This window comes from Acanthisitta chloris, unplaced genomic scaffold (genome assembly GCF_000695815.1).
Source record: "Acanthisitta chloris isolate BGI_N310 unplaced genomic scaffold, ASM69581v1 scaffold11430, whole genome shotgun sequence".
NCBI lineage: Eukaryota > Metazoa > Chordata > Aves > Passeriformes > Acanthisittidae > Acanthisitta > Acanthisitta chloris.
The window spans coordinates 11314-24455 of NW_008652225.1; the positions used below are offsets into that span (position 1 = coordinate 11314).

At 47.6% G+C, this 13142-nt stretch overlaps 1 protein-coding gene across 1 annotated transcript in view; it reads right to left on the reverse strand.

Annotated features, from left to right (window-relative positions):
* The window catches only part of LOC103803986 (mitogen-activated protein kinase kinase kinase 3-like), a gene marked incomplete at its 3' end in the record, with an annotated part of 56733 nt that overhangs the window by 11307 nt on the left and 32284 nt on the right, over positions 1-13142 (reverse strand). Inside the window, exons 5-8 of the mRNA XM_009076571.1 lie at positions 12362-12475; positions 10720-10831; positions 3363-3496; positions 613-686 (exon numbers count right to left, since the gene is read on the reverse strand). Of these exons, the coding sequence (XP_009074819.1) occupies positions 613-686; positions 3363-3496; positions 10720-10831; positions 12362-12475 (434 nt within the window). The remainder of the gene's footprint in view (positions 1-612; positions 687-3362; positions 3497-10719; positions 10832-12361; positions 12476-13142) is intronic.

Genomic DNA, 13142 nt, shown 5'->3' on the forward strand with positions numbered 1-13142 from the left:
CCTCAGCACCTTGACTGACACGTCTGTGGCTGCTGGCAGTGCACAGGGACTGCCAAATTTGCCAGCAGTCAATGGAGAACAGACAGCATGCCCGGGGAGGAGGAGACATGGAGAGGCTATTGCCCTGGTGACTGCAGAGAGCCAGAGGGGTAGGAGGTACTGTGAGGGTGGTGAGGCACTGGCACAGAGAAATTGTGGAAGTGTTCAAGGCCAGGTTTGATGGAGCACTCAGCAACTGGTCTAGTGGGAGGTGTCCCTGCCCATGGCAGGGGGTTGGGACTAGGTGGTCTTTGAGGAGGGCTAATGGTTTTCCAACCCAAACCCAACCCAACCCATTCTAGAATTCTATGAGAGGGGTCTGACAAAAAAAAAAACCACCACAAAGCCAGGCTGTCTTTGTCCAGCTCAGATTGCTGCAATTCAATTCATACCATCACACACATGTCTGTGCTAGGTAGGATCTGTTTTTCAGCACTGATGATAAACTTGTTTTACTCAGGTGCATCCTCATCCCAGCAGAAACTTCAGAGGATACCACTGATCCTGCTCCTCTCCCACTATGGAACAGAGGCTTCAGATCAGCTTGTGAACATGGTAACATGCACAACTCACCTGTCCACAGATCTGTCCAGTGAATGGCAGCTCCCAGACAGTGAGTCATCAGGACTGATGAAAGCTTCAAGCATCTGACAGTGAAAGAAAAGAGGAAGCAATACAATGCACTGTAGTTTTTCAAGCTCCAGAACTAGCAGACCTCTGTGAGGTCAACAAAGCTCCACCTAAGCTGCCTGATTTACAACTAGCCCCATAGGGATGAGATCCAATCTAACAAAAGCTTTCTTCCCAGTGGAAATCCATTTATGATGCTCTCTTTGCATTATTGCTCTTTCCAACTGCTATTTGCTTGTAGGAAAACTGAGGCAAACATAATTAGCACCCTGGTGTTCAAAGCATGCAGAGAAGTCAATGAAATTCAAAGTGCTCAAAGCATTTGTGAAAAGTAAGAATAGTAATATAAAAAAATACATATCAGGACACAAAAGATGTGCCCAAGGCCAAGTGGATATTTTGTACCACAGCCAAGACTGCAGCCCTGGACTCCTGACTTCCCGAGCTGCCCTGGCACAAGAGCCCAGCCTTCCTCTCTGCTGATAAGCTCAGCATCGTCAGGGTTCTGGCTGGAGGAACTGGCTTGGCTCTCACCAGCTCAGTGAGTCAAAAGCTGTTCGTGTTGCTTCCTGGATGAGACATTGTACTGGCCTGAGTTATTTATAGCTGGTTAGTAACAATAGAGGGTTTGTATGGAGTGGTAAACCCAGGGGCTGTGTGCACTTCCAGGAGGAGCAGAGCCTGCTCTGGGCCACGCATTGCTGCAGGGGGTACCATGCTCTCTCCTGGCTCCTCACTAACACCTGCTCCACAGCCAGCCCAGCTCATTCCCACGAAAGCTGAGCAATGAGGGTTGAACACCACGTGGAGTCACACTTTGCAGATTCCCACATTGCTCCTCCTTCCCCAACAGCCTCCCTTTCCCTGTGCTGTTCCCATTAGCCCTCATCAACCTGTTGCCATAACAGTTCACATTGTTTTGGCAGGACAGTCCCAACTGCAAAGTGCAATTTTTTCTGCTTCCCAGTTTTTACCCCAAAACCTCATCCTTCAAAAAGCACGAGCCAAAGAGGAGCAAGACCTCTGCTAGGACCCACTCCCCACCTCTGCCAGCTATGCCTGGTCCCTCCCAGCAGTTAATGTTGAAACAGATTCATTTCCCTAAAGCATAAAATTGGGAATTGGAGCATGCTCCATGCTCAGCCTCTGTTCATCTGCCAGGCTGGTCTCAAGACCACAGTTACATCACAGGCTTGCACAGGGGCATTCCCCAAAAGGCAACAAGCACCAGTTCATAAGTGGTTTTCCACGAGGCACATATGGAAGCTGCAGCACAAGGACATTCTGAGGGCAAAGCCCGTACAGGGAGAAGCATGGCTGCTCAATGAATGAGGAAAAAAACCCCAAAGCATCTCCCAAACCCCTTTTTCCTGCATTTAATCCAGCAGAGAAGGGCTGCAGGCCACCCACAGCGTATTGCAGGGGAAAAGCAAGGAGCATCTGGGAACCTCCATCAGGAGCAGGCTCGGAGCTCTGAACTAGGACAGCTCAGTGAACAGCCCGTGGAGCTGTGCTGATTTACACCCAAGGGGGGGTCATAGGGACCCTCCCCTGGCACGCACACACACTTTGTCTTAATCCTCCCAAACGTGTTTGGAAGGCATGTGAAAACAATAGAGAGCCAACTTCTGGCTGCAGGGAGCACACGATACATCTGCACTCTGACGCTGCCAAGACTCACCCAGAGTGACATTTTATTAATGGCTGTATAATAAACTGTTGAAAACACAACTTTGCCATGGAAACATTGGCACGGTCTGCACACAAAAGTGGAGCCAGTGGGTGCTATTTCAGTGTAGGAAATGCACATCTCCCAGGCAGGATCCTTGGGGGCCATCACAGCAGCCCAATGGAGTGAGCTTAGTGCCTTCTGTGTGTCCCTCCATATCCCTCCTGCAAATTGTGGATCCTGGTCCTGTATTTCCAAGAGCTTTGCAAGAATGACTTACATGCCCAGACAGCCTATTTGACTTCACAGGATCTATACTAAGCTCTTCAGAGCTACAACTTGAGCAGAGATGCAAGTGGAGAGGGAGGTGCGAGCTGCTCCCCCTCTGGTCCCTTGACACTGCAGAGTTTCCCCCATCATGGACATCAGTTTGACTGAAGAGGTACTGCCCATCACTGTGCTGAAGAACCAGCCGCTCTTTTATTACTGAGGGACTGGAATATGCAAACTCTTTATTAAGAGAGGAAAAAAAATATATATGGGGAGGGACAGAGACACAAAACCACAGAGAGAAGCAGTGGGCAGAGCCAAGAACTGTAACCAGAGCTCAGGCAGAAACAGCACATGGGAAGCAGTAAGAGCTGCTGATATCCCCAGGCTGTTGCAATCGCAGGCAATCCGTTGCTTGGCACATTCCCTCGTGCCTGGGATTTGGGAATGCTGCGGCAGGAGGGCCTGGCAGCTGGTGCACATGTGTGTCCCAGATCTATGCTCCTCCAGAGCTACCTGACGTGCCTGAGCACACTGCCATCCCCACTGCAGCTGGCTCTCAGGGTTCCTGGCAATCAGGCCTGCTGTTTCTCAGGCATACCAAGCCCGGGGGCACCCATTCCTGGAAAAAGCTGGCCTGAGTCCCATGAGCAGGTCCCGCTGGGATCTGGCAATGGGAACAGCTCTCACAGCACTGCCTCCCTCACATGTAACACTGTCCCAGTTTGACCCCCCACACCTCATCCCCACTCACATTTTGGTCCATGGTCTCAGGGATGAACTCGCCCTCGCTGTTGATGCTGGTGTAGGATCCTTGGCGAGCGATCTGCTGCTGCTCCTCAGGAACACTCCCTGGGGGCGGAGAGCTCCGGCCAGTGTGCAGGGACCCTAGGACACAGACAGGCATGGATCAAGGAGGGAACCTGCCAATCCAAGCCCTTCCAGAGACACTGTTCCATGGATCACAGACCTCCCCGAGATGCTGCTGGGTTTGAATTGTGTGGACTGGAATAGAGGAGCTAGAGATGTGATACTGTTTATGGGCATTCTACAAAGCTTTTGTAACAAGGAGAGGTTGTTACTTTGGTGCCACACAACACGTAGCAGACTTGACCTTCAACCCACCCTGGATCCTAAGAGCTGTACACTGTATCCAAGCGTGATGTCAATGCCAGAAAGGAAAGGGCTCTGGAGTTTTGTTGTGATACAATCAGCCAATCTCAAAACAAACCACAAACTTCAAACCCACCTCCCCTCTTTGACCTCCAGGCACTTCCTCCCTGGATCATGTCACCGCATTGCTCAGAAATCTGGGAAACAGCCTTGGTGAACTCAGTGCAACATCACTTAAATACTCCTATGGAAAACAATTTGCACTCAAACACCTTCTTCTCTTCCTTCTCCTTTTACATGCAAGTAAAGAGGAAGGAAAACCAGCCCTCACATCCAAAATACACAGGGAGGGGAATGACCTATGGGATCAGCTTGTCCCATCTCCTGCCAAAGAATAAGTCTCTCCTGTCTATAGCCCTAGAGCCTCCACATCAGGCAGAGCCACATGGAAATGCCAAGGGTTTTGCTGTGCATCCCATGCACCTCACACAGACAGCTGCCTCATCAGGCTTGTTTAGCAGAAAGGGTTTTCCATTTTGCACCTGGGAGAGAACTCCACAGCTTACTTATGCAGATGTCCCATTCCTCCCTCTTATTCCCTTATTGGCCCAGAGGCACAGTCTTGGCTCCATTTTCTCTCCCTCCCCTCCATCCCGGCGCTGTCATCACTTCACGGCAAGGAATTGCTGACAGAGGTCTGTGCTGCTCCATGCTGGAGCTTTAGCTGGTCAGCATTGTGCAACATGAGCTTTCACACAACACAACACTTGTTTTTAAGCAGAATTCTGAAACTAACACATCCTTTTGGAATTAGGAAGCACATGGAGACATGTTTCCTTATGCTTCATTTCCATTTTTGTGGCACTCTTGCCAACTCTTGGGTTCAATATTACCATTTGGTAACAACATGCCCAGGCTAAGCACAAGAGAAAGGCACTGGGAAGGGGCCTATCCCAAAAGTCAACACCAATCAATCAACACAACACTTCTGCCTCTTCTGCTGCTATTCTGAATCACAGTTACTGTGCCAGATGGATCTCTGGCATAAATCCATCAGTGTGATCAATACTACAAATCCAAGTCCCCACCTTTCACTTAAGCAGATACACATCAGGAGCTGCTAACATTAACAGTGTCACACCAGCATTAAAGATCACTAAATCAGGCTTGCTAGATTTATACCAAATACACAGATATCTCTGTCCCATGGTACATCTTCCTTCAAATTCTTTGCTCGGATTGTAAAAATAAGTCATACGGCTTTGAGTTACTTTTTTTTTCTTCTTCCTATTTTCTCCTTCGCAGATTTCCTGCAGGATAAGAACATAGGGGAAAAACTCCAACTGAAGCAACGCCAAGATCGGGGGAGAGAATCTCTTGAGTGCTGCAGTGCTCATAACCAACTGGCTTTCCACCAGCCCTAAAACCAAAACCAGTTGGGAAGTACAGCATCCTCTCTTTGAAGATAAGTAAACGAAGACTTAACTGTTTAGCAGTTTGGGCACACTGGATAAATTACTGCATCAGCATCCCCTCATTTGCTTAGCAGATGCCAATCCAGCATGCTGAATAAGGACATTTCAGTAGCTCTTGCTCCACAAAGCTGCCAGAGGATTTGGCCTGGTGTAACTGCTGTATCTTAGCTCTGCTGAGCATTTCTGTTACTGCTGTGATGAGGTTTGGGTCTGCACATGCACTGCTGGGATCTCTTGCCCAAACAACCCATTTATTGCCCAGAAAGTCTTTGACTCTGGTTTTACGAAGAGCTGTACATGCCCTGTTTGATTTTGAACTCAGGGAGTTAAATGAAACTTATCACAAGCACAAAGACTTTGCATGATCTTGCATTAAGCCTTTGCCTGTAACAACTACTCCCAGCCAACAGGTCAGCTGTATGACCTTCCAGAGTCACATTCCCTGCCAAAAACTGTAAAGGGGGATAAGACACCAGCTATTTCCCAGCAAGTAAGGAAGTTAAACAAAATGCTTAGGCTTTTACATGCCTGGAGACTGCTGGAGTGAACCAGATCCCTTTCAGCCAGGCTGTTTGGGTAGAAGAGCTGCCCATAGTAATTAATGCAGCTTCACACCTACAGGAGCACTGGTTGCTGCTGCTTTGCATCCATGCATGCCCATCCACCAGGGAGAAACGTGGGAGGTAGTGGGAGCAGAGCTCCAGAGCCCAAAGTTGATTCCCTGCTCCAGCCCTATCCTGTCCCAATAACAAAACCTTAGGCAATCCCAGTGCATCCTGCTGGAGGCACAACAGAATGGAAAACAGGGGTCAGAGAGAAAGAACAACAGTGATACTCAATGGCAGGCTTAATTCACAGTGGGGGCAACACAAGGCTTATAGGATGTATTGGATAATGCTACTTTATCCACCCTGAGGCAGAGGAAGAAATGGACAAACAAGCACAGATGTGCCTGTTTGACACATCACAGTTGTTCTGCACACTTGATCTAATACTCAAGAAACAGCAGTGGTGCCAGGCAGGGAGAGGAGACTCCTAAGGGACTGTCCTGGGGTCTACAGGATTACATGTCAGACCCATATCAGACCCTACCCTACCCCACTACATGTCAGATGGGGCAGGCTGTGAGGCACTTCTCTATAAGCTGAATGCTGGCAGGACCTCAGCAGCTCTATTTAGGACTCCTGAACTCCGAGAAACTGCAGATTGGCACTGCTGGAGCATCTGACCTCAGCTGCCCTTTGCAGCAAGGTGCTTTGGGAAGGGATTCCCACTCCATGTTACACACACTAATGTAAAGCCATAGATTTGAGACTAGAGCACAGCATGTCCTGAGGAGGCTGAACCAGGACAGCATGGAGACTCACAGTCACTGCTGGCATCCACTGAGGCCTTTCATGTTCCTTTCTGTTATTTTTATTTAAGAAGTGTCTTTCATGCAGTATGTGCAGAGCTCATGGTGCTGTATGTACAGCCAGTTCCCCTATGCCAGGCTTGGCTTCCCTCCGCCTCCACATTCCCTGGCTTCATCCTTTCCCAGCTCTTCCCACAACTTCATCCATTACCGATTGGCATCAAGATGGGAAGAGAAGCCCCTTAAAAGTCAGAGCTGGGGAGAGTTTGTTGGCAGCTGCCTACACTCACAGCTGCAGCCACAGAGAGCCCAGCCCTGGGATCACATCACTGCAGAGCAGAATGAGGGACATGACGTCAAGATGTGTTGTTCCTCCGAGCCCTGGCAGAAACACAGGGCTCTGGACAGGGTGGCACAAGGAAAAGAGGGAAACCTGCAGCAAATTTCTCACCCTGAGACTGTCAAGGGAGGTGTGAGCAGATGGGCCAAATCTCCCTTGATTTCTCATTTTTCAGTGGGACCCCGACCAGTTCCCCTCCTCTCCATGTTGATCCTCTGAGGATGGATTCTACATCTTGATTTGAGGCAAATTTAGGGTATTTCTACACCAATATGCAGGACAGAGCCTATTTTCTAGCCCTAAAGCAGCTGGCATGATGCACACAAGCAAATTTTCCTCCTCTTCTCAAAGTAGAAGGGGTCTTATCCATCTCAGCTCCTGCAACACTCCTGGGCTGGAGAGGGCTGGGCAGGCAAATGATGCCAGGACTCAGCCGCCTCGTTCGCCCCCATGGAAAAAAACTAAACTAAACTAAAGCTTCTGACAAATGTTTCCACTGAAATGGTGATTCTGGAATGGGACTCCTGAATAATTTGTGGCCAATGTTCTGAAACATGTATTTCTTCAAAGTAAATAAAAACAACACTCAGTTCTCTGAAAATCCAGAACCCAGAAAGATTTCAGTCCAAGTTCCCTGGCACTCAAACGAAGATTTGCTGGTCACCAAAAGACTGGAAGGGGATTTCCACGGAAAAAAATTATGGGAATAAAAAAAATGAAAATACTGACTTTGCAGAAGGTTTTTCAGGGACATGGAATGAAGACATTTTCTGCCCAGAAGAAGCAAAAATAGCCAAACCTTCCCCAGAACATCTACCTCCCTTCCAACGTGCTCGTGCCAATAACATACAGTTTTATTACTTTTTGCTGCTGTTTACATGGCAGAGTCAGCAGAAAAACATGAGACATCTCAGAAACACAGAGAACATGACCCTGAACCACCTTTTATTATAAAGGCACTTTAAATCTCCTTTTAAGTGTGGTTTCAAGCGAAAAGCTGAACTGAGTTAAGATCCTCTCTTGACAGCAGCAGAAGGAAAACTGTGAAATACCTTGCAACTCCAAGTGAAGGACAGTTTCTCCTACAAAATTCCCAGCCTCTTAGGCTGCCTTTCAACTATCCACCAAGCTCAGTGAAACTCCTGGTTCAGGAAACCAAAACACAGGATCATCTGTCTGCCTATTCCCTGATGTTCATTCTTGTGCCCCACTTGAAACACTGTTCTCCCTTTTAGCTCGCTGGAGTTTCTGCCCAGCTGCTGTATTACCCAGGCCTGAATCAGAAGGTCAGAAAATGAATCTGCTGGATTGTGAACACCTCCTAAGCAGAACTGCAGAGCTTCATACAGACCCCAGATAACTCCAAAGAGAGGAGTAACCTTCTGTTACCATGCAGAGCATTTGTTGCAACCTCTCTGTAAACTAAGAGCAAGACTGAGTTTGCACGAAAAAACCCAAAGGGATAACTGTAGCATGATCTGGTTACCTTTGTTGCCTGACTGTGTAACAGTGCTGAGGGCACTGGTTTTGGTGGTTTTAGCTACTGGCAAGTAGATCCTTCTGAAGATCCCAATGTTAGCACATCCTACATCTGCTGTTGCCCACTTCTACTCTGTCAAATTAAACAAGCATGTTATGCCCATTCTTCCATACTGTTCAGGCATTCCCACAAAATCCATCTGTGTCTCGAGCTCTCACTCTTGCAGAGCTGATATCTCACCCTTTGTCTGCCCTGTCTTAGCTATAGGCAGTGACACCTTACAGTCAGTGGTGCAGACCTGGCTGGGGACTCTGTTGGTATTACAGCAGCTCCAAAACAGCAAGAAAAGGCCAAAACATGGCATAAAAGTTAGTAGGAAAGTCTTAACTTTGCAAGAACTCATCTTCTCACTAGCACAGCTACACATGGAATCAATTCTGCCCATCAAGCTCAGCTCACACATCAGTGACAGCTCCCAGTGCCACAGCTCTTTCTTTGCTGGCTTACATTAACAGCTTAACGAGAGCCGAAGAAACAGAGCAGCAGAGATGTTTTGCTCAAGCACAGTTTCTGCTGAGGCTCTGTGCCTTACCATGTATTTCTGTGTGCATTTCGTTCAGGGTCATCTAGTGACTCTGCCAGACTCTGGGCAAACTCTCAAGAGCCTGTGAGGTAGGAAAAAACCAACAAAAAAAGACACCCCTGGTACATCCAAACACCAGGCCCAAAGAGAGCTCTTGTATATGTACCACCCACCCCTGGCTTCAGTAAGAGTTGAGCACAGCTGCACCAGGGGCTGTGTTGGACCTACCCTAGAAGAACATTTTCTATGTATCATTGTCTGAGATGCAGCAAACCACAGGATATGTTATCAAGGCAGCACAGGCAAACAGGGCAAATCCTTGGAGAAAAATACTCTTTTGTTGCACAGAGAAAAGAGTTTGGAAGCATTTACTGCCATATAAGTACAGAGGATCTTTGGAGGATTAAGTATATCTTCATGTATATTTGTATAGAGGGCCCTACTTTATTCAAGGTTGCCAGTTCTGCAGTTAGTGAACAATTGTATGAAAACCACAGGGATCTGTGGAAATTACCCTGTAGCCTGCACCCACAGACACGTCAGAGAACATTCACTGGGTGAAAAAATCATTGATCCTGCCTATAGGCTGCAATATGAACAATTATACCTCTGCTATGCAGTCATATGTGTTGCTTTACCAATTCTGCAGAAGGCATACTGCTGTCTACATACAAAATCCTACAATTGCAATATGAATAATTATACCTCTGCTATACAGTCATATGTGTTGCTTTACCAGTTCTGCAGAAGGCACACTGCTGTCTACATACAAAATCCTACAAGGTTCTTCACACACAAAAGCTTCTACAGCCAGATGATCAACAGCACTTGTCATTTAAAAAAGGCTCAAAGTATTTTAGAAAGAAAAAAAAAGCATAAACTCAAGCACAGAAAACCAAGGAAAAGACCACACAAGGCTAAGAACAAACTCCAGCCCCTGCAACGCTGCAAGAAGGGACTAGGCATTTGCCAGCTTCAGGGGCTGCATGTATCTACTCCCAGCACCTGTGAAAGAAAGGGATGCTCCCCTTCGTCTGGAATGTGACTGGAATGTGAGTGTTCCTACTCCCAGCACCTGTGAAGGAAAGGGATGCTCCCCTTCATCTGGAATGTGACTGGAATGTGAGTGTTACAACACACCACACACATCCATTCACCTGAGAAACCACAAAAGCAGACACCACATACTTCATTTCACCAACAAGAACAGACTGGCGGCATGGAGACACGTGTTTGATCCTTACATGGTGAAGCTGGTCCCAGCCCAGGAGCTAAGGAACCTAAGCCTAGGTTAGGTTCTAACCTAGGCTTCTAACCTAACCTAGCTACATTATTCTGCTAACGGGGAAAGGGGGAGAGATGCCAAGAGAACAACAGCACATGGTTAAAGGAACCAACTATGTCAAGGTCCCATACAGCTTTGGCTTCCTGTAGATTCTCACTTCTCACTCTGATAAAGCTCAGTGGCATCAAATTCACTGAAAATATCACTGCATTTCCCTCCCAAAAAAACAGCTCAGGTCCTCTCTTCTCTTCACTTTCGTGCCTAACGTGACTCTGCTCAGCACAACCTCTTCTGATCTGTGCAGCTTGCAGTGTCTTCCTCATGCTGAGGATAAGCAGCAACTGCACTGAGTTACTGGTGGGAAGCACCAGGGTGGCTATCCAGACTCTAACAGTCACAGGGTTGTGACAAAAAAGAGAAAGGGGATGGTAGCAGCTCATAACAGCACAAAACACACCACAAAGCATTGCATTCCACTGACCTGTTGAATACTTGCGTGTCCTCTCAGAGTCTTTGTACAGGGATCCCATGATATCACCCATAGATCTGGAGATCCTCATTTCATGCTGTTTGCTGTTGTTTGGCTGAAGAAGCTGAGAATCAGACAAAGGGAGTGATCAGACTTGGCCAGAGCCCTGTGGACACACCATGTGAAACCCTGTGTTTGGGTCCCCGTGACCCTATTACCCAAGAACTATAAAAAAAAAAAAAAAAAAGAAGATATGCACATAATCTAGAGTGATACAAAAACCATTCACAAACAATTCACATCTGTTAATAAAACAATCTAATAAGATTAAGCTCCAGTAGATAAATGGCATATACAGATATTTGACATAAAAGACTGTTTCTGCACTGCATAATCTCCAGATAGATACAGAGACTGATCCCTAGCCTGAAAATGCTTGCAATCCCAAAATCAGAATCTCTCCTCCATGTTCCCTAGAATCCAGTGGCAGCCTGAGCTTTGCAGAGATTCCCCTGTAACATGGCAGTGAGTGCAGGATCAGGCTCTGCCAGGGAAGACAGCTAAGTGGGTAAGCAAAGCAATGCATACCCAGCTGCTAACTTAAATGGTAGTGGCCAAGTCTTACTAAAATAACACACTGCAGCACGCCGTGATTTTGAGTTAATTTATGCATGACCTTGGAACTGTGTGTTCTTACATGCAGGAGCATGGTTATTTGCTTCAGGAACAGATGGACCTACTCTCAAAGGTACGCAGGCATCTACCTGGCTTCTCTGCTCTTAGCAGCTGCCTTGCTGTACTGCTGTGCTCCCACTGTTGCCAGGGTAGATCATCCCATTTCTGCTCAGGCTTTAGGAAACCCAAACTGATGGCTCAGTTTTCCCCTAGGACTCCGGTCCCTGCACTTTCTAAGACTCTCAAAAACAACAGAGAAGTTCCAGGGGCTGTGAGCACCAGCACGAGCATGAGGAAAAGCACTACAAGTTTCAAGACTCCCAGTCTCTCCAGTACTTCTAGGAAATATAAAGAAAAAATGGAGTTGCAACATCTACAAATCCCTTGTTTTACAGTCTGTGCTTGGGGCAGCACGACATGTGCTTTGGCAAGACACACCGTGCAGGCGAGGTCAAGCTAGCAGGCTTAACTGCAAAACCACCAAGCACAGGAAAAACTAATAAATAAATAAAGACAGGAAAAAAAAGACAGTTCTCCATGGGACTGAAGGATTCTCCAGTTTGCTCTTCCCAGCCTTTAGTACTGCAGCAGTACATGAATGGAACAGACCCCAGGCTGCCACCCAGCACAAGGGCCAGGGCATCACCCTGAATAACAAGGAGAGGTGGCAAAGGAAGGGTGACAGCATTCCCTGGCAGAAAGCACAAGAGGATCTCTCAGGGTTTAACCTTGTTTGAGGATCAGCCTGGTATTTAACCCTTCACAGGATGCAGGAGGAGCCTGAGGGAGCTGAGCTCAGCCTCTGGGCTACTATTACAGGAAGATTTCTGAGCAGCTGAGCCAGAGCAGGGCTGACACCCCCCCCCATATCCAGCTTGCCCTTTGCTCTGCACCGTCAGGAGAGTCTTCTCCACTCCCCAACACAATAACAAGGCATCTCACTCCGGACACAAAAGAGCAGAGAAGGTGAAGGGCTCACATTCGCTTTCTTTGGAGCGCTCACAAGGATCCGCAGGCTCTTCAGGGAAGGGCTCAGCTCCAACTGTTCCATCGCTTTGTCCAAATCTTCCTGGGATTTCAGCGGGATCAGGAGCTGGAAGGGATTAAACAAACACCGGAGAAAGGCAATGTCACACTTTGGGGTAAACAGAGGAAGCCAGATTCTTACAGTGAGCAGCTTGGGAATCAGGGGATGAGGGAGGAACCCAAGAAGGCAATGGAAAAACGGAGCCCCCATGCCCTCAGCTCACTGAGCTCTAACACTGTCTTCCAAGTTTTCAACTACCACGGAACAGATGCAAAAAATCACAACAAACAACATCTGCAAGGAGAGAGCTTAAAGGTCACATCAGCAATCCAACCAGTGGGAAGAGGAGAAGGCTGGGATGAGACCTTAGGATTGCTGGCTGCTATTCTGGACTGCTCTGGTCTTGGAGTCCGTAGGCAAGACCTGCTGCTGCCCAGCCCCAAAACACCTCCACATGTTCTTCCTGAGTCTCTTCTTGGGAAGACAATAATGTAATGGTGCTCCAAGAAAGCAGTGAGCTGCACCCAAGGATTTACTGAAGTCCTGTTCCCTACTGCTGCTGTTTCTGGGCACTGACACAGCCTCCCCAGTGAAATTAGGTGAACTCAGGGAACATCCCACAAATAAGAGTCTCTTCCTCTTTGATGTGAAAGATGTGCATTGCTCTCCTTCCAAGAATCACTTCTTTCATTCCCAGCAGGGCAAATTCAGTTTCTGGTCTTCATAAGGTAAA